The 23,982-nt window shown below is 51.6% G+C and overlaps 10 protein-coding genes and 2 non-coding genes across 13 annotated transcripts; 7 read left to right on the forward strand and 5 right to left on the reverse strand.

Moving 5' to 3' along the window:
• Positions 1 to 83: 83 nt before the first annotated feature.
• On the reverse strand, positions 84 to 1,730 carry SUA7_1 (transcription initiation factor IIB). The gene has a single exon (XM_007811206.2). It carries the CDS (start codon positions 1,556 to 1,558, stop codon positions 515 to 517), a length of 1,044 nt encoding a protein of 347 aa, XP_007809397.2. The 5' UTR covers positions 1,559 to 1,730; the 3' UTR covers positions 84 to 514.
• Positions 1,731 to 2,124: 394 nt separating this feature from the next.
• On the forward strand, positions 2,125 to 5,068 carry TRP4_1 (anthranilate phosphoribosyltransferase). Its single transcript, XM_007811207.2, has 2 exons — positions 2,125 to 2,753; positions 2,819 to 5,068. Exons 1-2 carry the CDS (start codon positions 2,418 to 2,420, stop codon positions 3,725 to 3,727), a joined length of 1,245 nt encoding a protein of 414 aa, XP_007809398.2. The 5' UTR covers positions 2,125 to 2,417; the 3' UTR covers positions 3,728 to 5,068.
• J3458_003165 (uncharacterized protein) lies at positions 3,903 to 5,068 on the reverse strand. Its single transcript, XM_007811208.2, has one exon. The coding sequence runs from the start codon at positions 4,660 to 4,662 to the stop codon at positions 3,970 to 3,972; it is 693 nt and encodes a 230-aa protein (XP_007809399.1). The 5' UTR covers positions 4,663 to 5,068; the 3' UTR covers positions 3,903 to 3,969.
• Positions 5,069 to 5,837: 769 nt separating this feature from the next.
• Positions 5,838 to 7,709, forward strand: J3458_003166 (uncharacterized protein). Of its 2 annotated transcripts, XM_066117616.1 has the most exons (5): positions 5,838 to 6,095; positions 6,220 to 6,251; positions 6,333 to 6,459; positions 6,556 to 7,060; positions 7,110 to 7,709. In XM_066117616.1, the coding sequence occupies exons 1-5, from the start codon at positions 5,946 to 5,948 to the stop codon at positions 7,613 to 7,615; spliced, it is 1,320 nt and encodes a 439-aa protein (XP_065977403.1). In that variant the 5' UTR covers positions 5,838 to 5,945; the 3' UTR covers positions 7,616 to 7,709. The 2 variants fall into 2 exon arrangements, with proteins under 2 accessions (XP_065977403.1, XP_007809400.1); XM_007811209.2 differs by having other exon boundaries at positions 5,838 to 6,251.
• A 261-nt stretch (positions 7,710 to 7,970) lies between these two features.
• On the forward strand, positions 7,971 to 9,242 carry J3458_003167 (uncharacterized protein; the record flags this gene model as incomplete). Its single annotated transcript, XM_007811210.2, has 2 exons — positions 7,971 to 8,663; positions 8,724 to 9,242. 2 exons carry the CDS (start codon positions 7,971 to 7,973, stop codon positions 9,240 to 9,242), a joined length of 1,212 nt encoding a protein of 403 aa, XP_007809401.1.
• Positions 9,243 to 9,633: 391 nt separating this feature from the next.
• Positions 9,634 to 10,506, forward strand: J3458_003168 (uncharacterized protein; the record flags this gene model as incomplete). Its single annotated transcript, XM_066117617.1, has 1 exon — positions 9,634 to 10,506. One exon carries the CDS (start codon positions 9,634 to 9,636, stop codon positions 10,504 to 10,506), a length of 873 nt encoding a protein of 290 aa, XP_065977404.1.
• Positions 10,507 to 14,275: 3,769 nt separating this feature from the next.
• On the reverse strand, positions 14,276 to 14,587 carry J3458_003169 (uncharacterized protein; the record flags this gene model as incomplete). The annotated part of the gene is made up of 1 exon (XM_066117618.1): positions 14,276 to 14,587. The coding sequence occupies one exon, from the start codon at positions 14,585 to 14,587 to the stop codon at positions 14,276 to 14,278; it is 312 nt and encodes a 103-aa protein (XP_065977405.1).
• A 583-nt stretch (positions 14,588 to 15,170) lies between these two features.
• On the reverse strand, positions 15,171 to 17,193 carry J3458_003170 (uncharacterized protein; the record flags this gene model as incomplete). The annotated part of the gene is made up of 2 exons (XM_066117619.1): positions 15,973 to 17,193; positions 15,171 to 15,905 (listed from the first exon to the last, which is right to left on the reverse strand). Exons 1-2 carry the CDS (start codon positions 17,080 to 17,082, stop codon positions 15,171 to 15,173), a joined length of 1,845 nt encoding a protein of 614 aa, XP_065977406.1. The 5' UTR covers positions 17,083 to 17,193.
• A 182-nt stretch (positions 17,194 to 17,375) lies between these two features.
• J3458_003171 (uncharacterized protein) lies at positions 17,376 to 19,261 on the forward strand. The gene is made up of 3 exons (XM_007811213.2): positions 17,376 to 17,968; positions 18,038 to 18,256; positions 18,317 to 19,261. Exons 2-3 carry the CDS (start codon positions 18,193 to 18,195, stop codon positions 19,003 to 19,005), a joined length of 753 nt encoding a protein of 250 aa, XP_007809404.2. The 5' UTR covers positions 17,376 to 17,968; positions 18,038 to 18,192; the 3' UTR covers positions 19,006 to 19,261.
• An 86-nt stretch (positions 19,262 to 19,347) lies between these two features.
• Positions 19,348 to 19,419, forward strand: J3458_003172. The gene has a single exon. It is a non-coding gene; the product is annotated as a tRNA-Glu (tRNA).
• Positions 19,420 to 19,560: 141 nt separating this feature from the next.
• Positions 19,561 to 19,632, forward strand: J3458_003173. The gene has a single exon. It is a non-coding gene; the product is annotated as a tRNA-Glu (tRNA).
• A 660-nt stretch (positions 19,633 to 20,292) lies between these two features.
• Positions 20,293 to 23,803, reverse strand: ACE1_1 (copper-binding transcription factor). Its single transcript, XM_066117620.1, has 3 exons — positions 23,297 to 23,803; positions 22,232 to 23,050; positions 20,293 to 22,168 (listed from the first exon to the last, which is right to left on the reverse strand). The coding sequence occupies exons 2-3, from the start codon at positions 22,988 to 22,990 to the stop codon at positions 20,654 to 20,656; spliced, it is 2,274 nt and encodes a 757-aa protein (XP_065977407.1). The 5' UTR covers positions 22,991 to 23,050; positions 23,297 to 23,803; the 3' UTR covers positions 20,293 to 20,653.
• Between the last annotated feature and the right edge of the window lie 179 nt (positions 23,804 to 23,982).

Genomic DNA, 23,982 nt, shown 5'->3' on the forward strand with positions numbered 1-23,982 from the left:
GTTAGGTAAGTTCGGAAATGGCGGCTGTTGCTGGCTGTACAGTCTATGCTTATTGTTGAAGGCAATCTTCACTGTATGCCCAAGGACAGTCAACACTTTTGTTGCAGCTCACAATAACGCCGACAGAGAAACACGCAGAAGTTGTGGTATCAATCTTTTATTATCCGCTCAGAGCTATTTCTGATATCCCAATCTAGGCTCTTCTAATTCTTCTGCCCGGTGTAAGTACCTGAACCAGTTGCCTGACCGTACCAATTGTGCCTGCCAGTTCACCAAAAAAAACCAAATTCCCCTGTATAACGCCATGGCCGAATTGCGCTGCTGCTCGTCTAAAATAAAGATGAAACAAATAATAATTTAAAACAGCCTGCGATTTTCAAGTTCGCGAATCAACGACAACCACCTTCCAGAGAAAAAAAGCAAGGAAGGAAAAAAAAAAAGAGTCCAACACAGGTCATGAGCATTCGTGCGATATCCATCCGGCTTTAAACCAGAACGCCTCGGGTGTTTCCTCTTATGCCTGCACCTGAGGGATATTGTCCATACTACCACCGTCCTCAAGCCATTCCTTTTTGATGAGCTGCTCGCGCGCAGCAAAAAGATGCTTATAGGCTGTCTTCACAGTGCCGTCGCTAACACCCGCTTGCTTCGCAATAGGAAGCGATGAGCGAGGTTCGCCAACAAGGTGACAAGCCATATAGATACAAGCGGCAGCCACGGAGAGGGGAGATCGTCCAGCAAGCGCGGAGATGTCGTTTGCCTTCTCCGCCAGGTCTCGAGAAATCTTGGAAATCTTTTGTTGGCTCTTGAAGCCGAGTTGCGACACGTACCGGCTGCAAAGATCTTCGGCACCAACAGAGGTGTTTTCGTAATTGGTGACAGTGTTCAAGCCCGTTGCGCCCTCGCCCTCGGTGTCCTGCAGCTTTTGGAGAAACTTTTGCAGCTGCTTGAAGACGCGGCCGACTTCCTTCTTGCTGACACTGGTGAGATTGAAGATTTCACGGAACGTTCGCGGCACGTTGTTCTGCCGACAGGCGATGAAGATGCATCCGGCAATGACAGCTTCCTGAGGCTTGCCCTTCATGAACTTGTGCTTGTCAACAAGTTTGAAAATGTGCTTGGCGGCGTTGGAGACGTTTTGGCCCATGTTGATGGCTTCGCAGAGCGAGACAATCTCTTTGTAGGCCTGCATCAATCCCTTCTGCGCCTTATCCTGGCTGGCGTTGTTCTGGGTCCGGGAAAGAGCCTTGTGTGCCTTAGACTCGGAGAAGGCGACGGTCGTCGCAAGCTGTTCACCTTCCACAAACTCATCCTGAGGACCGCCGACACGGCTGGGATCATCGCCGCCATGATCGTCGTTGGCAAAGGTGCGCCATTCCGACCGCGTGTCGATGATACGGGTGCCGACGACAACACCACAGCTCTGGCACACCATGTCACCGCTGGAGAACTCTTCCACTAGGTTGGGCGGGATCTCTTTGCAGTCTGGACAACAAAGGATGTTGTTCAGGTCTTCTTGATAGCCTCCGCCATTCGCGTCTCCCCCCGGAGGAAACATTGTGGCTTCGTCTGGATTGGTAGTGCGACCGCTGGTCACCTGATCAGACCTTTACGGATTCGCTTGGCCGCTTCGAGTCTCGTCTGCAGCTCTCGTGTCTTTTCTTAACTACTGTCTTGCGAGCTGAAGGGATTAGAATCTCCCTTAGCCGTGGGGAAGACAAAGACGGCCGTGAGTAGGGCGTGGGAGAGCAGTGAAATGCACGCCGGCGGTCGAAGTCACATGACCCCGCCACAATTAGAAGTTTGCCTACTACACGCAGCTTCAGAAGCTAGTCCATTATTAATACGGCAAACGGGTCGTAAACCGTGTGATTAGTTGTAGTAACTTGAGTTTCTATTGTAAAATTTCCATTAGTCTAATTAACGACTAGTAGCTACCAGAAGCAGAAACCCGCAGAGTCTTTATCAGCAACTTTCCCTTATCATGTCTTGGCCTGCAAGGCAGGCGTCTCTTTGGATGCTGGATAGTATGGCACGAGCAAATCTTGACCAGCTTTAAAGTATATTTTACAGGACCCAGCGCATTGACTACAAGACGCTTCTCGCAGAGGCAGCTCAGCGGAGTCTCACACACGCACGTGAAGTCGTATCGTTACCAAAATGGCACCTTCGCACATTCCATAAGAAGCCGGCGCGTGGATCCGAGATCGGCCAATAATGGTCCTCGCATCAGCATTTATCCACTCCAATTCCGTACCGCACGCTCGATAGAGTTGACATTGCAGCCGTCAGATGGGCTGACTCACGTTGAGCCCAGTTGGACATATTGCTGGCCCGACTATTTAACAACAGTATAACTCCATATTGCCAGCATCTCCTAGTGACACTGCAGTGATATTGCTCAGTCACAGGCGACGATGGCATCCACACCCACGCCCTCTGGCTCTGGCCAGCCGGGTTTGCCTCCAGTTGACTTGAAGCCGTTGTTGACCAAGCTCTGGCCCGTCAATAATGAGGTGACGGCGGATGAAATTGCCGATGCCATCTCTCATTTCTTCACAAACCAGGTGACCGAGGCGCAGACCGCTGCGCTGTTGATGGCCCTTCATTTCACCAAGTTGGATTTCCGAGCAGACGTTCTGCAAAAGACTGCGGCCGTCATGCTGGACGCTGCTGAGGACATCCCGGTAAAGGAGCTCAATGAAGTTCTTGCGAGGAGAGGCAGGAAAGAAGGCGCTTACAATGGCGGCTTGGTACGTCCCACGCAGTTCATCTTGCAATACAGACCAGAGCACGCCGTTGATAATTTGACATGTAGTGCGACATTGTTGGCACAGGAGGTGACTCCCACAACACCTTCAACGTCAGCACGACAGCATCCATCCTCGCCTCTTCGCTCCTCATGGTGTCCAAGCACGGAAACAGAGCCAGCACCTCCAAGTCAGGCAGTGCCGACATGATCAACAGCATGAAACCCAGGGCCCCGGTCCTGAGCGCCGTCAAGCCCGGCTCCCTCGTCAAGGTGTATTCGGCCACCAACTACAGCTTCCTGTTTGCGCCCGTCTTCCACACCGGCATGCGCTACGTTGCGCCCATTCGAAAACAGCTGCCATTCAGAACCATCTTCAACAACCTGGGGCCACTGGCCAACCCCGTAGAGGATGTCTTGGAGGCACGTGTGATTGGTGTTGGGAGACGGTACCTTGGTCCGGCCTTTGCTGAAGCGTTGAAAACTGCTGGTTGCCGCAAGGCCCTGATTGTCTGTGGAGAGGAGGAACTCGACGAGATTAGCTGTGCCGGCGGGACTCTTTGTTGGATGCTGCAGGAGAAGTCTCCCGGGGGGGAGGTTGCCATTGAGCGCTTTACCATTACCCCCGAGGATTTCGGCGCCACGCGTCACGCCCTCAGCCAAGTGTCGCCGGGCAAGGAAGCGGCTGAGAATGCCGACATCTTGCGGCAAATTCTCTGCGGAGAGTTCCCGGACAATGATCCGTTAATCGACTTCATCGCCATCAACACGGCTGCCCTTTTTGTCGTGTCAGGCATTTGTGAGGCCGACACCAGTGACATGGGACACGGCGATGATGGCAAGGTCATTTTGGAGCGCGGCCACGCTGGTCAGCGCTGGAAGGAGGGATTCAGGAGAGCCAAGTGGGCTATCAAGAGCGGCCAGGCTTGGAAGCAGTGGCACGCATTTGTCGAGGTTACCAACGAGATCGGCTCATGATGGATATCGGAGTCTGGCACTTCCTGTACATTTTGCACACAACATCTAGGTTTACCTGAGATGAAACGGCCTTGGGGATATGTGCTATCCTACAGCGCCATGTCGAGCTTGGCCTCGAGTCGGCAGCTCGTGAATACTACAGCAAGGCCACGTCACATTATTCATTACCATGTCCCCTTCAGTATTGCTCCATGTCTCCTTAGTCGTCTCCTCCCCCAGCTGCTCATACATTTCTCCTTCTCCTACTTCATCACAGTGCTCGTCATCAACAGCTGCCTCTGTCCACCCCACTCGACCTGCATCTGCGGCCCTGTGTTACACCCTTTGCTCACGTCAGTGGTTTCTTCCTCCTCTTCCATCACCTCTTCGGCGCTACTCAGCCGTCTGCTGTCCCGGATTAATGGATCAGAGGCTCTATGCGCAGATGGTGGGTGTCTCAGCATCATCACGCTGGGATGGCGAGTCGGCGATCTTGACTTGTCCCTCTGTAGTCCCGCCTCAAACTCCTTCCAGTCTTTTAATAAAGAGCCCGTTTTCTTGATTTGGCAGATGTGGTCTCGTTGACCATTGTTCCTCCCACCTCGGTCTTCTTTATAAAGGTGAGTCGCAGGCCCAACGCGCGGCTCGTTTGATGCCCCCCGGCCGGCCAGCGACTTTTGGATAATGTAATTCCTTTGGTCCTCATCTCCGGATTCCAAAACATTGCTTACGGACATGTCGTGCGCCCTTTTCGGTAGTTTCGCGCTCGAGGGTTGAGGATCAATATGATGGACTTGGCTGTAAGATTGTTGTTGCTTGTATTTCAGGACAAGGATAACGAGGGCGGCAGCAACGCCGGATATGATGATAATGGCGGCTATTATGGTGACGACGATCCATATTCCATACTCTGGAGTCTGGTCTTCGTATGACACTCGTTTCGACAAATGCGCCATGGTGATTGTGTTTAGCGAAGTGCCACCACCTCAGGCTGCTCATATCATGTGGTGAACATGGCCCAAGTCTTGACTCGGAAATGGGGGAGCGTCTAGAAATACGAGGGGTCATGAAATTTGTCACTTTGATTGCTTCATTTGGCACCAATCACCCAGGGTGTCGACTGTGCCGCGCCTTGTCTTCTATTATTGGCGGATTGCGTATGATCAAAGCGTGGGGTGGAATGCAAGACAGAAAGAGTGTTTGTGGAGCAGGAACAGGCTATAAATGGCATGTCCTCTTCCTTTGATGGGAAGACTTGTCATTTAATTTTATTATTATCAATACTACTTTGGCTTTTATCTGCTAGTCAAGCGGATAGAACTGTACATTTGGCATGTAGCGCAAATCACGACAAAACAACGGGAATTGGGATTTGCCGCGCTATTGGACAAACAATTCAGGTCATGGCAAATAAATGATTAAATGATACCGCGACATCTCTTGGTGCTCCAAGCATTTTGCGGCATCCAGGGGCGCATGGATCGGTCATTTAAGAATAGATTGATGATGTGGACAATGACCTGTCTAGCTAGACATGTTCAACACTGCCGAACGAGGGCTGCGCCTCCATCTTGTAACCGCATTGGCCACCAGAGAGAGTGGTTGAGTATTTAAAGTAACAAAGTTTTGCTCGTCATTGGCCCTTGGAATGCAATCGAAACAAGATGCGAACCAACAGAAATGCTTTGGGGCAACGTCGATGCCGGACCAGATAGGCATTGTCGGCTTTCGCTGGTGTGCCTTGAAGCCATTGGGGCACATGATTGGTTCTCGGCAGGCCATATTAGGCGCCTCGGCCCCGGATTTCGAACCAGACCAGACTTGACATGCTGGCTCAACCGCGAGGAGCCGGGACCCGCGGCCAGGGAACCAGACGGTCAGGTCAGGCAGCTTGAGCCGTAGTGCCTAGGCAATCTGTGGCGGGAGGGGAGCCCCTGGCTGCCTGTCCGCCCATGTGGCCCCTAACGAACTAAAACTAGCACCAGCTCAACCGCCCAACGGTGCACCAATTGAGGCAACCTGACCGCCCCAATTGAAGCCCTTCCCCCCGGGGCGCCGTTCTGTGCCGAACCCCACTGTCCCTGCTTCCCCCGATTCCGCTCCACTCATCACCGAATATCATATCCGACATGCAACTTCTCCCTCGCACTTTCCACATGCGTGTTTCTCCTGTGCTCCTCAATCTTCTTTCGAACCAACTCGCACCTCAATCACGCTGTTGACGACACGCGTACTGGCAATGTCGGCCGTTTCCAGGTGCATTCGGCCGCTGTCGGTGGTGCGGTCCTCGCGTCTCGCCAATGGCTTCCGTCGCTATTCAAGTGCAGCAAAGACCCCGCTGCCCCTCGAAGGATATCGCGTGTTGGACATGACCCGTGTGCTGGCTGGTGTAAGTGCCTTGAAGTCTTGACCGCCACCAGCTCCGACCAAGGGCTCCTATCAAGAGCTCCCATCACGTCACGCCGCCAACATGGTCAGATAGACTTTGCTGACACCACACCGCCATGATCCAGCCATACTGCACTCAAATTTTGGGTGATCTTGGGTAAGCTGAGCTTTCCTCACAGCTGCCCAACGATAAACTGTTGGACATCGTCTTTGCTAACCTGCTCTCCTCAAAATACAGTGCCGAGGTCATCAAAATTGAGCATCCCGTGAGAGGAGATGATACGCGCGCGTGGGGGCCGCCATATGCCCCCTACAAGCCGGGTACAAAGGCAGACGGCCCTGGAGAGGCTGCATATTTTCTCGGGGTAAGCCCGTCATTAATTACCTCCGTCTTGCCATGTCGCCGCCTTGTAGCCGACAATGAATCCAGGTTCTGGCCCCGCTGACATCTCGTGTCACAGGCCAACCGAAACAAAAAGTCACTGGGTCTGTCCTTCCAGCATGCAGAGGGGATAGATATTTTGCACAAGCTTGTTGCCAAATGTGATGTCCTCGTCGAGAATTACCTCCCCGGCACATTGAAGAAGTACTCGATGGATTATGAGACTGTACGCAAGATCAATCCCGGTCTCATTTATGCCTCCATCACCGGCTACGGGCAAACGGGGCCGTATGCCAACCGCGCCGGTTACGACGTCATGGTGGAAGCTGAGTTTGGCCTAATGCACATCACCGGCCAGCGAGACGGTCCTCCCGTCAAGGTTGGCGTAGCCGTTACTGATCTTACCACAGGCTTGTATACCAGCAACAGCATCATGGCAGCACTTCTGGGCAGGGCCAGGACGGGCAAAGGCCAACACATTGATGTGGCCTTGAGCGATTGTCAGACGGCAACCTTGGCGAATATTGCCAGCAGTTGCCTCATCAGTGGGAAGAAGGACACCGGCAGATGGGGCACAGCGCATCGTGAGTAACTGCACCCACGTTTAAAAGACGGGAAGCTGACAGGCCCTAGCCTCAATTGTTCCTTACAGATCATTCAAGACCAAGGACGGAGACATCCTCTTTGGTGGTGGGAATGATCGTCTGTTTGGCGTCCTATGCGACGGCCTTGGTAAACCTGAGTGGAAGAAGGATGCAAAATTCAAGACAAACGCGGACAGAGTCGCAAACCGCCAACAGCTGGAGGCCGAGATTGAAGCCGTCTCACAACAGAAAACCACAGAGGAGTGGCTGCAGGTGTTCGAAGGCAGTGGTATGCCCTACGCAGCCGTGAACGACGTACAAACCACGCTGAACCACGCCCACACAAAGGCGCGTAACATGGTTGTTGAAATGGAACATGAGACTTGTGGTCCAATTAAAATGGTCAACACTCCTGTCAAATTCTCTGAAACCCAGCCGTCCATCCGCTCCGTGCCACCTATGCTTGGCCAGCACACTGACGAAATTCTCGGTGACCATCTTGGTATGAGCCAGTCGGACATTTCAGTCCTGAAAGAACGAGGGGCCATATGTTGAATGGAAAAAAAAGTCTTTTTAAAATAACATTAGACATCTCATAAATACATGTAATACATCCATCAATCTCATCTATATACGGGGTATATCGCCACACATTGTTGTCACGGTGTAGGGCTCATAGGAAATCACGTGATAGCCATCCGCCGAGGACCTGGTCTGCAATTGTCTCCAGGCTCACTCGATCCATCGAGACACCAACTCCCTCACTGGGCTCCAGGAATTTATATTTATCGTTCATCGCCAACGGGTGTCAGATGAATTTTTCCTTTTCGGTTATCGGTCACCATCTCTCCGGGAATCGGCACATATCCTCCATGCAAGTGTATGTTTTAGCCAATTTCAGACCATCCAGATGATGGCATCGGCACCAGAGACGCCGGTAGGGGAGGAATGCATAGCTGTCAAGACTATGGATTCCGACCGCACGCCTTCAGTCCCCCCATCAGTCGAGATCAACGTCACACAAGACAATTCAAAAGAGATTGTAGGCCATCGGATCGTTAGCAGCAATTATGCGCCGCAATTTGACTCGGCAGCTGCATTCATTCTAAGTCGGATTCGAGACACCAAGGACAACCTCAAACCACCCAGGGGGGGCTCATCAGGTATGCTCAACAAGCTTGGCCGAAAAAGGGGAACGATAGAGGCTATGGATTCATGGACAATGCCGTTGCCTAATGCCTCTCCTCCATCCTTGCCTCTTACCTCGACGTCGCATCAGGAGCAAATAGCTTCCATCTCTTCCAGTTTAAAACGCAAGCGCGACCCTGAGTCTGAAGCCCCTGACTTTACACAAAATACAATCGCATGTCCGAAGTCAATGATTCATTCTCATTCCAAAGTCATCGCATCGTCTCAGCCATCAAATGCCGAGAGCAGCACACCAAAGACCGCCTTGGGGAACCTCCAATCATCAATCAGCCTTTCAAGCCAGGCCGCAGTTGACAATATAAGAGAGAAACGGCTTTCAGCTATTACGGATGGCATTTCTCCCGCAAAGTCAGAGTTGGTGGGCTTTTATGCTGAACAGGCATCCGATATAGCCGTGAGTTCTGTCAACACACTCAGTCACAACGCTATATCAAGCTAACATTGGCACTTGGAGCGCACACAATATTTCCTGGGGAAAAAAAGGACAGACTTGCTGAATATTCTTTCATTTTGCGACCAACTTCGACCCCAACTTCTTGCTGATATTCTGGTGTCAGTGTCGAAAAAACATCCGGACTTGCCAATTTTCGACTCCCCAGACTGGGAGAGGTCGATTTCCCGTTCTTTAGACGCCCAGATTGCTGCGGCAATTCGTCGTACCCGTCCGGCTGGAAGACCTAGACATGGCCACACTGTACACAATCCGAAATCGAGACAACGACAAAAGAACGCAAAAAAAGAGTTGAAACGTCTAATCAGATCAGAACATGAGGCTGACACACCAGAGGACGAAGACGTCGAGGAGGACGTGCTCCCGTCTACTTGGCCAAAGGCCGGAGAGGGCTTATACTCTAAACTTCCTCCAGAAACCGAGGACAGGACATTCCTAGTCGACGACAATGATGACGAATCGTTTAGCCATTTCATGGTGGACAGCCTTGGAAAGCCAATGATTGTATCGACATGTGCTTGAGGGCTTTTTTAAAAATTGTGGGTTCTCTATGTTCATGCTTGTATAATGTAGCCCTCGTACCTATTATATACCCCATGGATTCTGAGCAGCAAACGCTGACAGGATATCCTCGTCACCGAAATAATGCAAATAACGAGTAAGGTCCAGTGCCAACGTACCTTCATTCACTTGCAGTCACATGTTTGAAATCTCCTATTTGATGCCAGGCGGGGTATATTACAAGCTATAGAGACTATTTCATCGCCTCGAAAAGAAAAATAACTATTTACATCGTTGCGGACATGAGACCCGACGCCGAGACATTACCGGACACGAACGCTAAATCGTTTTCTATTAACTATTACAGCAGGCGCTCTCAAACAAGACCGTTGATCCAGGCCCTCCACACATCATGTCTGACAAATTATTTGCAGTGGCAGTCGAAGGTAGACAGAACAGTCTTGATGATACCGCCGACGAGACAGAGAAGGCCTTCAACCACCACGTTGACAACCACCTTCAGGCTGTTAACAACCAGAATGACCTTCGGGAGAATGCAAAAGCCAACAAGACCGGTGATACGACCACCAAGTTCGCCTACAACATCAATATAGTTCGGGCAGCCCTTGGTGCAGTAGGCAACGCAGTCAAAGTTGCACTTGCCAAGGCCGAGCTTGCAAGTGAGGTTCTTGATGATGGTCAGAAGGCTCAAGCCCAGGCTAACCTTGACGTCGGCGTCGACAACAGCAAGGCCAAGGACGTCTGTGTTGAAGGCAACAACGGCATCGACGACGCTTTCGAGGTAGAGGCCAGACAGAGCACCGCACACATTCTTGAGATCAGCACTGATGTTGGCCTTGACGTCGATGTCCACACCGGCAACGAGCTCGGCCTCGATAGCGGCGACAGCTACGAAAGCCACGGTGGAGAGGCTGGCCTGGCACCATTCATGGCTGGCGTTGTATTTGACGATCTTGGTGGGAGAGGCAGCGCAGAAAGTGCCAAGCTTGACGTCGACAGAGGCGTACACCTTAATATCCGGCTCGGGCCAAGCGCCAGTAAGCTTGTCACCGACACAAGCCTTAACATCAAGGTCGAGCTTCTGACCAGGAGCGCAAGAACAGGCCTTGGTCCACGGGCAGTAGCTCATGCTGTGGGGGCATTGATAACCCTCGTGGGCTTTCTTGGCGGCGCTGATGCTAACATCGAGATCAGCCTCGGCATCGATATGAGAGCCAAGCTCGAGACCGGCTTCGACGTTGGCATTGAGGCCAACGGCGGGTGACAGAGGCAAGACCAGCCAGGCTGGCGAAAGCAGCAATGAAACGCATAGTGTTTTGGTTCGGTAGTCTGATAAAAGCAGCGACTAAGGTCAGAAATCAAAAGAGCGGATGGATGTTCAGAAACGAATGAATGACGAAGCCGAAGCGTTCGAGGGTTCTGGAGTTGCTGTTGAGGAGTTTGGAGGTGAAGGAGTGTGAGGAACCGTGAGCTCATGAAGAACCGCGCATGGACTTTTATAACATTCACGGACCGTGCTTCTTGTGATTTTCAGCTGCCTGTAAGTTGTCTCCTATCTCAAATTGGTCGAAGCACGGCGTACAACAAGGCCCAAATTAACACAATGTGACTACGGCCCGCCACGACAAGTCCACTTTCCATGATGCGAAGCAATTCTCTACGCAGACCGGTCCGCCACCCCGGTTGACCAGCTCGAGACCAAAGATTATCGTGGAGGATATCAAACAGGGCACTCGCCCACGTCCCTGGTCCAATTTAGCTGGAGACAGTGCATTTCAGCCACCAGCTAGTGGTCACCGTCACACGTACTCCGTACAAAGGGCAATTGATTTGAAGCAAGCAAGGATTTCTCTCTGGTATCTGTGGAGCCTGGCCGCGGCCCTCGTAAGGGACGGTACGAATCACTACATTTACCAGGTGTAACATCAACATGATGACGGATTTCCACATGACAGAACAGGGGGTTACGAAGTATTTGGCAAACACGAAGCAAACATTGAGGCTGACAGCCACACAAGATGCAGGATATGCCGGAGAGAAGATTAGCAAGAGGCCCGTGGACAGCGCCAGCCATCTATGCCTCCCATCCGATTGGGTCTGCATACCATTTGGACCAGTTACACGGGCCCGACCCAAGAACCCAAGAACCCAAGAACCGGGGGGGTTTTGCAGCAGCTATCGGAGAAACTACTTGGGATGACAGTTGCATGAGACTCCTATGCTATGCTATGTCGGTGATTCTAGAAGATGTTACGGAGTGGTGATTGTTTCGAGGTCGGACTTGCAGACATGGAGTCCGATCCAGGGACTCCGGCCTTGACTCGTGGAGGCCTTGTCAAGTTGTGACAGCTTGGCAAAATGGGTGCTTGTTTGCCGGGGCAAGACTCAAAGCGCCTGTTTGCTCCTGATGAAGCAGTGGCGCGGGCCAGGCAAGCAAATCAGGCCTATCCTTCATATCCTGGACCACTTCTACTGCGGCAGATCCACGACATGACGTGTCCCTCCGAATCCTGGTTGACGTTCTCCATACTCGGTACCACGTAGCAAAATATGGCGTAGTACCCCGTACCGAGCACTGGCAACTCAACTGATTTCTCAGCCCAGCCGGTGGAAGCCATCTGACAGCAGGCTAATATCTATTCTTGCCCTAGCGGCACATCCATCTTGGCAGCAGCCTCTTGGATCGCCACGTGAAGCCCGGCTCGGAGAGATGCTAAACCACAAGGTTGGTGGTGGCGGTGGTAATTTGAATGGCCCGCTTCAGAGACAATGCCAGCAGGAGAAGGAGAAAAAAGCAAGTTTCCCTTCATGCCCAATGCCTGCCTATTCTTGGTCATAGGGGTCAGGCAAGACTAATGCTCATCACAATGTCTTACAGTAATGACTGGTTCGACAGCGTGAGAGATGGCTTCTTGGCAGCCAAACAACTGACATGCCATGCTGAACAGGGCTGGCGCCTTGTGCTAACACACACAGCCTGTTACCCGCAAACTACGGAGTAAGATCAGCGGCCTGATACCCCAGAAGCGGGAAGGGGGAAGGGGCGTCTGTGTGGAGCGCAAAGTACTGGGGTTGGTAGATCCCGCCCTGTGTTGGCGGCTGCAAGGGTGTGAAGATTGAGGAGAACAGCCACGACTGAAGAAATGGACACTGACCGATAAGCCGGCACGGGGACTGAACTCTTGGGTTCTACGGAGTACGAAAAAAATCATAATCTCTCATCGGCGCCCGTTCTGGCTTGGATGATTCAGACGTCTCACTGCTGGCCCATCGCGCATGTGACAATACCTGGGTCATGCAGCCACAATTTCCCGGCAAGCTACGATAGATTGAGGCTCAGAGTGGTCTCAATTACCGTTGCGTGGTGTTCTTGAATAACGTGGTCTCTAGTGTTCTCAGTGTCTCCGAGATGGCGTCCGAGATGATTCAGAAGTCGTTCATCGACCGTCTGAACAACGCTAGAAGCACCTTGACGAACCCTGCGAAGCAATCTGCCAGGTACGGTGCATACAATTACTATGTGGGATCGACAAGCCGCCGGACTCGCCACAAAATATCCACTTCATAATTTTCCCAGGGAACCAAAAGCCCCTCGGGCTAATATTGCTGTTGAAGTGGGAAATATGCCTCTTGGTGCGCACATGCCCGCGTGGCTAGACGAGCTAGGCCATTACTTGGCTGCCATTTCGCCATCTCAGAGGTCAAAGTGAGACAACAACAAATGGGACAAGTCACGATAGTACCGAGTACTATTGGGCACATGCAAAAAAAAAAAAAAAAAAAAAAAAAAAAGGTACGGAGCACAATAAACACACACAAACCGTGGTTCGATCTTCAAAGCCGGCTCATTTTCCCAACGCATTGACATCCCATGACAAATGATACATGTCGTTTTCGGAACCTACCTGCCGGACGGTAATCCTGTTAGTCGACTCCTAACAAGGACCCTGCCCCTGCCCGACGACCAAGTCAAGGGAGCCGCCTGGCCATCCAACTGCTCGACTACTCGTGCCACGCCCCACCATTAGGTAATTCAGCTACAGAAGCTCTCACCACCTATGGTGGTGCTTATCACCAAGGCGGGCACAGTAGCAAGGCGGGCACGGACAGAGAAAGAGGACGAGGAAAAAGAAAAGAAGAGGAAAGAAAAGAAAGAAAAGGAGAAAAGAGAGGAGAGGAAAGAGAGGGAAGAAGAGGAGAGAAGAAAAAAGGAGAAGGAGAAGGGGAGAGAGGGGAAGGAAGGAAAGAGAAGGGGGCGGAAAGGGGAAAGAAGAAAGGAAAGAAAAAGAGAAGAGGAAAGGAGAAGAGAAAAGAAAGAGAGGGGAGAGAAGGGGGAAAGAGGAGGAGAGGAGGGAGAAGGGAAAGGAGGGGAGAAGAGAAAAGGAAGGGAGAAAGGAGAAGAAGGGAGAGGGGGAAGGGAAGGGAAAAGAAGAAGAGGGGAGAAGAAAAAGGGGAAAAAGAAGAAGAAGAGGGGAGAAGAAGGGAAAAGAAAGAGAGAAAATGAGAGAGAAAAGAGGAGAGAAAGGAGAAAAGAGGAAGGAAAAGGAGGAGAAGAGAAAAGAAGGTGGGGGGAGGGGAGGGAAGGGGGAAGGAAAAGGAAGAGAAAGGAGAGAAAGAGAAAAGAAGGAAGGAGGAATGAGGGGAGAGGAGAGAGAGAGAAGGGGAAAAGAAAGGTGAAGGGAAGAAGAGAGAGAAAAGTAGAGATAGAAGAGGAGAGCTACTAGTAGTAGAAGTAGGTGAAAGGTAGAAAAATATGCTTTAAGGTGTGATGTGTAAAAAATTGAAAAAAAATATCTTTAAGTTTAATTAGAGGATATTTATTTTAAGTATTTTTGTAAAAAATAAAAGTATAATAATAATAATTATAATATTTATTAATTTATTAAATTTTATATATATTTAAATATAATCTATTTATTTAAATATTTAAATATTTACATATTATAACCCTAACCTGCCCGCCTTGCTGATGTGCTAGCTGAATTACCTAATGTGGGGCGTGGCACGAGTAGTACTCCGTACTCCGTACAGAGTCATGGCGGAAGACCCCCTTTTTCGCTGTTGTGTACTCCCGCTTCAAACTGACACAATACAACATTACACACTTTTTGTTGGGTCGTGGAGAAGGAAAAAATTTTGAACAGACTGCTGGCTGCCTCGCCCACTACGACTTGTAATAATTCGCGTGGGCCAAGGCGCCGACGTTCCGATGCAAGGATGTGCGATTTGGCTTCGTCCAACTTCTCTCTTCTGCTACTGCTCTGTGCCAAGTACCGAGTACGTGATAAGAGTGACCTTGGGTTTGCGGGCTGTTGCCTCTTCATGATGCTACGGAAATGTCTCATCTGATGTCTTACGGTTTCCAGAAGTAGTACTACGTTGCCAATGTAGTGTTACTCTGTTGATCAACGGATATACCCGTACTTTTATTACTTGTCCCTTTCAACTTACTTTTAGCCTCTTACGGAGCACTAACGCGACCTACCGACAAGGCTTCCACCGTGCTCGCCATCGGACAGGGCGATATACTAGAGATTGGTAAAAGAACAAAAGTCGTGAGCAAGATCAAGTACATGTGCGGCTCAGACTTGCCTTAACGACGTCATTGCCATGGCCGTAAAGAGACGAACACGATTCCCTAAGAACAGAGGGGTTACGCCCTAGGCAAAACACACAACTATTGTTCATGGTCGGGAAAGACGACGCGTCCCCCAAAGCAACAACCATGGCTCGGAAGTATCTGTTTGTTGTCATCACTGCCGAATCACCACACATCAATCCTATCAAGACTAGCTAGGTATGAAGCACCCAGGAACTAGCTAGTCTGGTGAATACTGTCCAAGTGCCCAACGATACTTGGCGTAGGCGGGCAGATTCTTGAATGTATGGTGATGGCGAGGCGAGTACATATCCCGCATCAGGGTGAAATCAGAGTCGTCCCCTTGACCTTGCCGTTCTGCATCTTGGCTGTTCTGGCACCAAATTGGATCTGTGCACCGCGTTAGGACGTTTTCTGCTCCATAATCGCCGCATGGGATTTGATGGGCAGATTAATTTTAGCACCTCGGGCTGTCGTATTCTACAGCCAGAAACAGTCAAGGCGCCAGCACTTACAGCACGTTTCTTCTCCCTTGCTACGACGCTCATGCCCAACTCCTCAGCAAGTAGGCGCAGCACTCGCTTGCCCGGCTCAGGCGTCCCGTTGCGGCTGTCGTCTGTGTCATCGTTGGTAAAACCGCATTTTTGGGAGACAGGGAGCTCGATGGCCCATTTTACAAGAGTTTCGTCGAGGTAGGGGAAGCGCACTTCTCGCTCCCAGGTGGCCATGACCCTGTCGTCTCGTCCGAGATTTCTCTTCCCCAGACGGCTTACGTCGAGTCTGAGCTCGTCGATGAGGCCAGTGTAGCCGTGATGGTTGAATGCTGTCTCATGCCGAATGTAGCCACCAAAGAGTTCGTCTGCGCCCAGACCAGAGAGGAGCACACGAGCGGTGGTTTCATACGGTTCTGGTTGCGAATCCAGGCTGGTTTGACCAAGCCCGGCGCCCCTTGCGGCAAAGTAGAGGGCGTAGGCGATGGAGAGGTCCATCTCCGTGTTGTGGGGGTGCATCAATTCAATCACTTCGGAACGATGTTCCGTGGCCAGTGAGAACGGCACGTTTACCTGCAACACTGTCAGTGGGAAGACAAGAGCTGAGGGCTGCCATGGGCCACGACAGATAGAGACCTACAATAACTAGACGCCATATTCGCAAGGGACAAGCAGCGAGGAGTTCCATAAAAGACTTCCTTCCTGTAATCCGATCCGGACACAACTCAAAGAGCTCGTCCTGAGACGCACCCTTGTTGTGGGCTGCAAGCCTGGGATTCTCAAAGGCAACATTAAGCAGGTCTATAGGCTGGTCCGGCGGCAAAATGTCACTTGCGAGACGAGCCAACACGGTGCAATCCAGCCCTCCGGAGAACAGGACCGCAATTCTGGCATCTGTGGATGATGCCTTTGGTGGTGTGGGTACGTGCAACACTCGCAATTGGAGAGACTCGGTTAGAAGCTGACGCAGTTGGGCTACAGCGCTGGACTTGTTGGTGAGACGAGAGGACTCCACTGCGAGGGAACCGTTGAAGACGCCGATTTCCTGATATCTGAACGGACGAGGGGTAAGTGGCCGGAACGGAAGCCCAAGATGAGGTGCGTACATCATGAATAGACTCACTAGTGAGCGGTCCTCAACCCAGTCGTGTCTGGTGAGAACAAGGTCCTCCACCGCAATAGACTGATGGTTGAATTGCAATGTGTATATCCCGTCTGGTTCGACTTCACCCCATCCAGATGTCAGAGAGTCAGAAATGCTCGCCAGAAGAAACGGCTCTCCAGGCTGTACCAGCAAAGACCGCCGTCCTAAACGGTCTCGTGCGTAGTACAGACGCTTCGCGGGTTTGTCAAAATAGATGAAGGCGAATGGGCCTTCAACTTCACGAAGCGCATCAAGCACGCCTTTTCCATCATCCTCCAAGGAGCGGCGACTGGCCACGCTCAGCAAAGACAGAACAGCCTCACTGTCATTACCTTGGACTTTCTCCCCCTTGATCTTCCAAGCTTCTCCGTTCCAGCAGAGCACCGAGCCAGTCGTCTCATCCACTAGCGGCTGCTTCGTCATGTGATCCCCCCGTAAACAAAGCACCGTCGACGTGAATGATAGCGATACAGCGTCATTTGCGCCCAGGTTAGTTGTGACTGTGCCCAGGTAATCAGGGCCACGACTCCGGAGCCGACGTTCCAGGGCGGCCGACGGTCTGGGACATTGTCCAGCTGTGTAAATGGCGACATGGATGCCGCACATATTCCAGCCGGCGCCTATCAAGGATGAGGCGCTCTTTTGGAGGGGGATCTTTCCTGTCTCCCTTGTGGTGCCGGCACGAGGTATGAGTAGTAGATGGATTCTTTTTTTTTATTGCGGCCAAAGACTCCAGTAGACCCTTGTGGCAGCTCGAGTGAGGCTGGTTCATGGTTGGCCGGGACCCACTTTACTCTGAGCCCTGGGCAGTTGAGAGGTCACTGGTGCTTACTCAGAAAGGTCACCGTTCAAAGGTGACTGGAGGCAGTCGCAGAAGGTTGAAGTAGGGATTTGCGCATCTTGATTTTCACATGCTTCTATCCACGCCATTTTGGCCTGGTGAGCGCCGATCCATGATTCATGCTTATTCACTAGTGTCCACTCCGTAGGCAACTCTGAGAAACGCCTTCCAAGTATCATGTATGGCACGAATATATACCACTCGCCCGACGACCAAGTACCTGTCATGTCCCCCAGCAACAGATCAACTCCAAAATAAGCAAAGGCATGACTGTGTAGATAGGTTCATGTTTTACGAAATTGGTCATCTCAACGCCAGCTCCCTCGGTACGACTCGTATTGCTCAAAACACTGCCACATAACGTCACCGCCCATCGGCCCCATCCTGTTGCTTACCGTCGATCAGAAGCTGACGAGCGGATACCTAAACCGACAAGAGAAACTCAGCTTACATGATATCCATGGCCCAGGGCGCACGTGTGAAGAGCAAGCGTTTGATTCCTGTCAGAAACGGGGTCAAAAATGGTTCCTGGGCCGGGATCACAAGGACGCAAGGAAGCTTCCCTCGCCCGGTTCAAAGCTAAGCCTTGTGTCGTCGGGCGTTGACATGCATTCATGATTTGGAATTGGAAATCTGCAACTGGATCGCTCAGTACATACATGTTTGGCCGTGATCGTCCCGAAATCCCTGATGTGAACACTAGCTGATGAGGAATGGAAGGTGTCGCTATATTCGGTCGTGTTGTTGTCTGTACATATAAATGACCTCTGCTCGGCACCGTCTTGTCTAGACTCAATCTGAGAAAGTTGCTTACAAGATTATCCAATTCAAAAACTTGAACAGAATCCAACCGAAAAACAAAAAACACCACTAACATGTCACCGCTTCTCCAAGCCTTCAGCCAGCTGGCCGTGGCAAGCCTGGCCCTCATCACCACCGGTAGATCACCATCTCGCACATCACTCTGAGCAACACCACTAACAAAGCCTCCCCCTCCAGCTCAAGCATCACCAGCTCCAATGGCAGAGGCAGACGCTGCCAAGGTTCCCCTGCGTCTCATGCCCCTCGGCGCATCCATCACCTACGGCCAAGGCTCCTCCACCGGCAACGGCTACCGCAACGACCTGCACAAACTCCTCGCCGACAACGGCTACACGGTCAACATGGTCGGGTCCCGCAAGCACGGCTCCATGAAGGACAACGACGTCGAGGGCTGGCCGGGCTTCCGCATCGACGAGGTCCAGTCCAAGGCCGAGGCCGCCGTGCCCAGCCGTCTCCCCAACGTCTTCACCGTCAACGCCGGCACCAACGACTGCGCTCAGAATTTCAAACTCGACGGCGCCGGGCGCCGGACAGACGACCTGCTCGAGTATCTCTGGAAGGCATCCCCGGACTCCACCATCATCCTGTCCACGCTCCTCATCAACCTCAACCCCGCGGTTGAAGCCCGCGTGGAAAAGGTAAACGCCCAAATCAGGGAGGTTGCCAAGCAAAAGGCGGCCCAGAAGAAGAGAATCGTCCTGGTGGATATGCACGCCGCCGACGGTCCGCAAAAGGCCGATATGGCAGATGGCACACACCCCAACGATGTCGGCTACAACAAGATGGCCAAGATTTGGTTCCGCGGCATCCAAGAGGCTGCTGGCAGGGGATTCCTCAAGAACCCCAAGCCTGTTCCCGGCGCGTGAGCGGCTGCGGAAAGCCACAAACACGCGTCTTTCGCCTTTTGATGGATGGAATCGTGTCCACAAGAGAAGGAGGAAGTGGTGGCGGACGACGAAAAACACTTGCTGTAAATGGAAGCTATATAAAGGCAATGGACCCATGTATCGCCATCTTTCGTGATTTGGGCCCCAAATGTAGCCATTTGCGATTTATACAAGCCAGTGCTTTAAAGACTCATCTAGAATTATGAATAACAACCAGAGAGCATTCCATCTTTTCCCACGGCAGATCAAATACGCAACATGTTTTGCATAATCCTTGTTACAAAATAAGAAGATGCCTGGATATCCATCAAGTAATAAATATCCGGTATGGTGTAGTGGCTAACATCGCTCGCTCTCACCGAGCAGCCCAGGGTTCGATTCCCTGTACCGGAGGTTCAACATCTTTTTGCCACACACGACCCTTTCCACATCGTGAGTTGGTCCTTTTTCTTCTATTTTTTTGCCCTCAATTCTCACTCCACAACACTTTTGAACATCTTCAGGTCCTCCACACCTCCGTCAATCAATCAAACATCCGGTATGGTGTAGTGGCTAACATCGCTCGCTCTCACCGAGCAGCCCAGGGTTCGATTCCCTGTACCGGAGGTTCAACATTCATCTGTCTTTCATCTCGTGGAAGCTGGTCTTGTTTTTTTCTTCCTTTTTTTATACTTCAACTTCCAAGCTAGGCGTCAGGTTCATTGACCGTTAGCTGTGGTTATCTTTCCTTCTGTCTAAGCTAGCTAGTGGCGTTATGGCTTTTGGGCAACTGAATTTGTCCGCGATCATGGAGCATGGTGCTCTTTTACCAGACATCACCGAGGAGAACGACGTGAGCGGGACCTGCTTGCAACCTCATACTGTAGTCCTTACTGGCAGAGCATTCATTCCATAGATTCGGAGTTTGCAGTGTAACCCTGTACTTTTTTTTCTCTCGCACCTCCCAAATACCGTGTTTTGCCTTCGACGTGAAGTAACCTTAGTGGGAACAGATTACTGACGGGTATTATAACGATATTCTGTGCCCAGCAATACAATTACATACCACCATGAAGAAACAAGGCCGGACAAAACCAACACACACGGGTTTCACCAAAATACAGGATACGCAGTGTCATCCGCCCTTATGCAGGGTAGCTCACAGCCAAGGGGATCATTAAGGTTACCTCTGGCCTACTTCGCATGGAGTGGATGCATACAAGTACTCTCAAAGTTAAGACATAAACGACCGTAGGTCACAAAATACACGGTATGGCATCAGTTCTTGGGTGGACAATCCTTCTATATTCCATTCTCGTCGGAAAAGGCGAAATCTATGTCCATAAAAATCCATCCCTGTCATCGTCTTCAACATTAATACCCAAGGAGTCGCAACGCTCCAATATAACGGTCCCGTGAACCTCCATCCCAACGTTTTCAAGTGCCTATTAACAAGCACAAAGTAGCAAACAGTACAACAAGTGCCTTGGTACATTACAAGAGCGAATGATTTTCGCTATCCCAATTTCATCCCATCTTCATAAACTCGTAAGCAAAAAAATTGACTGGTGTCCCCACATGAGAAAACAGTCTTGTATTGTTTGAGTGATGGCTGTGAAGCCAACCAGTCTACATCTTCCACATTTACTTAATCCCGAAAAGGTTGGAGGTCCAAGTTTGTCCAATCCGCCTGGTTGAACAAGTCCGGCTGTGAGGCCTGGGAGAACCCAAGGTTTGCGCTGGGAATCTCAGCAAACAAGGGCTGCTGGAAGTTGCTGCCCTTGTCAGTCGAAGTGGCAGGAAAAAGTTGGAAATCCGGGCCGTCTCCAGTGAACACCTCATCGAAGCCCTCGTCAACCTCGCGGAGTGAGTTCGGGGTGAAGAGCATCGCATTCTCTTGTCCAGAGGGCGAGAAATGAGGCGGAACCTGCAGCTGTGGAGGCGGACAGTGTTGAGGAGCACGGTAAACGGGCAGCTGCTGAGGTAGAATCTTGTTATATAGCTGATCTAGCCCCTGCAACTGCGCAGGAAGCTGCACGGGCGCAGCGTAGATATCCTCATCATTGAGGATGAAGGTAGATCCGTTCTGGTATGGAGGGTACTGCTCATAAGAGGTGGCAGAAGATGGAGAGGTGTGCTCCAGTGTCAAGTCCATACCATCCAAAGCTTCCGGCTGGATACCATAGGCAGCCAACCAATCGCCATCTGACTGGTAGGTAGGGAAAGTCATGGCATCCTGATCCTGGGGAGGAGTAGGGACGCTGTAAGTGGGAGTGCTGGACGGTGTGGACACACTGCCAAGAGGAGGAGTCTGCTGAACAGAGCTGGCTGGGTTGCTAGAAGGCTTCTTACCGTTGGTTTTGGTTCGAACGTAGGTCCAGCCGTGCGCCTTCTCCATGTGCTGCTTGCAGTTTGATTCACGCTTTGACTTGTATGGACAAGGCTTGAATAAGCACTCAAACATGGCAGGCGCATCAGAGTGCTTGTCATTGACATGGCGGTCCATCTCCTTCTCAGTGGGCCAGCCAAACTCGTGATACTTGCAAGTTGGGATAGGGCATTTCCATGGTCGGGAATGTGTCTTCTCGTGCTTGGTCAGGTCGCAGGGTCGCTTGAACTCCTTGTTGCAACCTGGCTCACGGCACTTCTTGGGAGCCAGCTCCTCAGCTGTGGCATTCTTCTTTCTGCGAGCCATGGAGCGCATAATCTCCTCCTCGTCCTCACGCTGCTCAGAGAGCGAGCGCTTGAAAGTGACGGGGGCTTCACTAAGATCTACTGGTTGTCCGGTGGCCATAGAAATGGCAGATCCGTCCTTTCTCACCCGAATGAGTTCGGCGGGGCGGCCATTCTCGGCTATACCGCCGTAGAGTCTGATCTCATCCTCCCTTGGATTGTTGTTAGCAGGATGGTCTAGCGGTACGAAGCACGGTACATACTTGTCCACATCCATGTTGTCGTCAGAACCGCCTTTCTCTCTGGCGGCGGCGAGTTGTTTACCGTACTGGTAGATTTGTTCCTTTAAGTCGATGAAGTATCCGTTAGTGTAAGGGCGGTCTCCAGGTCGAATTTGCTCGCGGTCCGTGAGATATTCGACAGTTGCTTGAATGCATCGAATCGAGGTGAGGCAGAAATCGAGATACAAGGCGGGGGACTTGGCCGTCTCCTTTAAAAGCAATTGCCAATAAGTATCATTCCAAACGCCGTCATCAGTTAAAAGCTGACTTACCGGTGCCATAAAAATCAGGGTTTTTTCAAGATCTCGAAGGCAAATAATCTCCTTGGACCGAATTTTTCGAGGTACATCGAGCACGATAGGCTCAAAATCCTTGAGCGCTTGTTTCTGAAGAAGTGGGTGAAGAGTGTGTTCCTGAATGCGGTTCAAGGCTTTCTGGCTTAATGCGGGCAGAAACCCTTTGGTAGAAGACGCACCGGAGCCAGTAAGGGCTGATGCTGTCTTCAGTGTCTTGGTGTCCTTCTTGTCAGCCGTTTGAGCGGCCTCGCACTTCTCGTTGGTAGAGGCAATAGAAGAACCGAGACCGCTGTCCGAAGCTTGCTGCTTTGATCGATGCACTGAGCGAGGGCGCAAGACCCGGCGCTCAGGCTCGGGGTGTGCCATGGCTGGGTCAACGAGAGGAGGGTCGAGGAAGCCGCGAGGAACAGGAAGACTGGTATCACGAAGGGTCTTCTTCTTGGGGTTAGGCGACAGAGAAAGGTTCTCGGTCTTTGCGAGAGCCTCGTCGATGTCGCTTAGGGTGAGAGCAATGCGTCGACGATTGGCGTCGACGACGTCGTCCAGATGAGTTTGGGACCGAGATAGTTGAGGTGGAACAAAGGTGTCGTCCAAGTTTGAAGAGACTGGAGAAGTGGGTGAATGAAAGGCGGCACCCTTACGGAGGGTCATAGTTGATTTAAGTGCCAGGCCGCTCTCGTTGTCCCTTCCGGAACGACTCACCGGAGCCCTTCGACGAGGGTTGGCGAAGGACATGATGAAGGCTGGATGGAGGTGGGGTAAACTGATGAGACTGCCACGGGTGTCCTTAAAGGGCTGTGTCGACAACCAGACAGGTTAGCCTTTGTGTATCCCGCAACTAAAGAAAGGCGAGGCTGGATGGCAGATAGGCAATGTCGTTTTTGTGTGAGTCACAGCCGTTTGTGCCAAAAGACGGGATGGATCGATGGGAGGTCCGAATTGGAGCCACCAAGGACCTGGTGTCTGTCCCGGCAATGTAGACAGGAAGAGGGCACAAAAAGAGCAGGGTATATTGAGGTGGAAGAGAACAAATGTCCTTACCCAGTATGCCCGTCAAAATTGTTTGGCAGCGCTTGTGATGGGACACAAGCGTAACAGCCCGGATGGTGTTGAACGGGGAATAAGAAGCACGCGATAATGATGATGCTTGGCGCGGACTGAGGACCCTCAGATATGGCTATGACTCGAGGAAAACACCGCACGTCGATGATGGGAAGTGCCGATGCTCGAGGGATGCTCAAGGAATGACTATTATGAGTGAGCAGATAGATTGAAAAGGTTGGTGGCTCGGGCGAAGGAACTGGGGCGTAAAACGGATATATGTGTGAGAGGCGGAAGCGCGAGTTGTTCGGATCTGGGGCACAAGGGGGTGGTAGGCCTTGGAGACGACGGGAAAGGGCCCGCTCAAGGGCGAAAACAAGCGATAATGGCCACTGGATGCTGGTGGGCGCCAGGCAAAGAAAGACAAGATGGATGGAAGAGCGGCTGGAGAAGTCGAGGGACGACGGAAGGTTGAGACGTGAAGGGAGCTTTTTGGTGATGGAGGCGCGACGAAGCCAACGGGCTGCTTGCTTAGAAACGCACTGGGGCATTTGGCAAATGCCAGGCGTACTCCGTACTCAGCCTGGAGACGCTGCTGCCTAGAGTTCAGACCTAAACAGGACTAGCGGCTTCCGCAAGCTGGTGAGTGGCCCAGGGTGGGCTGTGTGGAGGACGGTAATCCCTGT

The sequence above is a fragment of the Metarhizium acridum genome, assembly GCF_019434415.1.
Source record: "Metarhizium acridum strain ARSEF 324 chromosome Unknown scaffold_13, whole genome shotgun sequence".
Taxonomy (NCBI): Eukaryota; Fungi; Ascomycota; class Sordariomycetes; order Hypocreales; family Clavicipitaceae; genus Metarhizium; species Metarhizium acridum.

What these genes read in the sequence shown, in the direction of transcription:
- SUA7_1 (XM_007811206.2), bottom strand. Translation starts at nt 1,558, where the DNA reads ATGTTTCCTCCGGGGGGAGACGCGAATGGCGGAGGCTATCAAGAAGAC.
- TRP4_1 (XM_007811207.2), top strand. Translation starts at nt 2,418, where the DNA reads ATGGCATCCACACCCACGCCCTCTGGCTCTGGCCAGCCGGGTTTGCCT. An exon ending in GCGCTTACAATGGCGGCTTG is followed by an intron (nt 2,754 to 2,818) that starts GTACGTCCCACG and finishes TTTGACATGTAG; the next exon opens with TGCGACATTGTTGGCACAGG.
- J3458_003165 (XM_007811208.2), bottom strand. Translation starts at nt 4,662, where the DNA reads ATGGCGCATTTGTCGAAACGAGTGTCATACGAAGACCAGACTCCAGAG.
- J3458_003166 (XM_066117616.1), top strand. Translation starts at nt 5,946, where the DNA reads ATGTCGGCCGTTTCCAGGTGCATTCGGCCGCTGTCGGTGGTGCGGTCC. An exon ending in TGACCCGTGTGCTGGCTGGT is followed by an intron (nt 6,096 to 6,219) that starts GTAAGTGCCTTG and finishes GCCATGATCCAG; the next exon opens with CCATACTGCACTCAAATTTT. An exon ending in CAGATGGGGCACAGCGCATC is followed by an intron (nt 7,061 to 7,109) that starts GTGAGTAACTGC and finishes GACAGGCCCTAG; the next exon opens with CCTCAATTGTTCCTTACAGA.
- J3458_003171 (XM_007811213.2), top strand. Translation starts at nt 18,193, where the DNA reads ATGTCACCGCTTCTCCAAGCCTTCAGCCAGCTGGCCGTGGCAAGCCTG. An exon ending in CCTGGCCCTCATCACCACCG is followed by an intron (nt 18,257 to 18,316) that starts GTAGATCACCAT and finishes CTCCCCCTCCAG; the next exon opens with CTCAAGCATCACCAGCTCCA.
- ACE1_1 (XM_066117620.1), bottom strand. Translation starts at nt 22,990, where the DNA reads ATGTCCTTCGCCAACCCTCGTCGAAGGGCTCCGGTGAGTCGTTCCGGA. An exon ending in CCCTGATTTTTATGGCACCG is followed by an intron (nt 22,169 to 22,231) that starts GTAAGTCAGCTT and finishes TTGCTTTTAAAG; the next exon opens with GAGACGGCCAAGTCCCCCGC.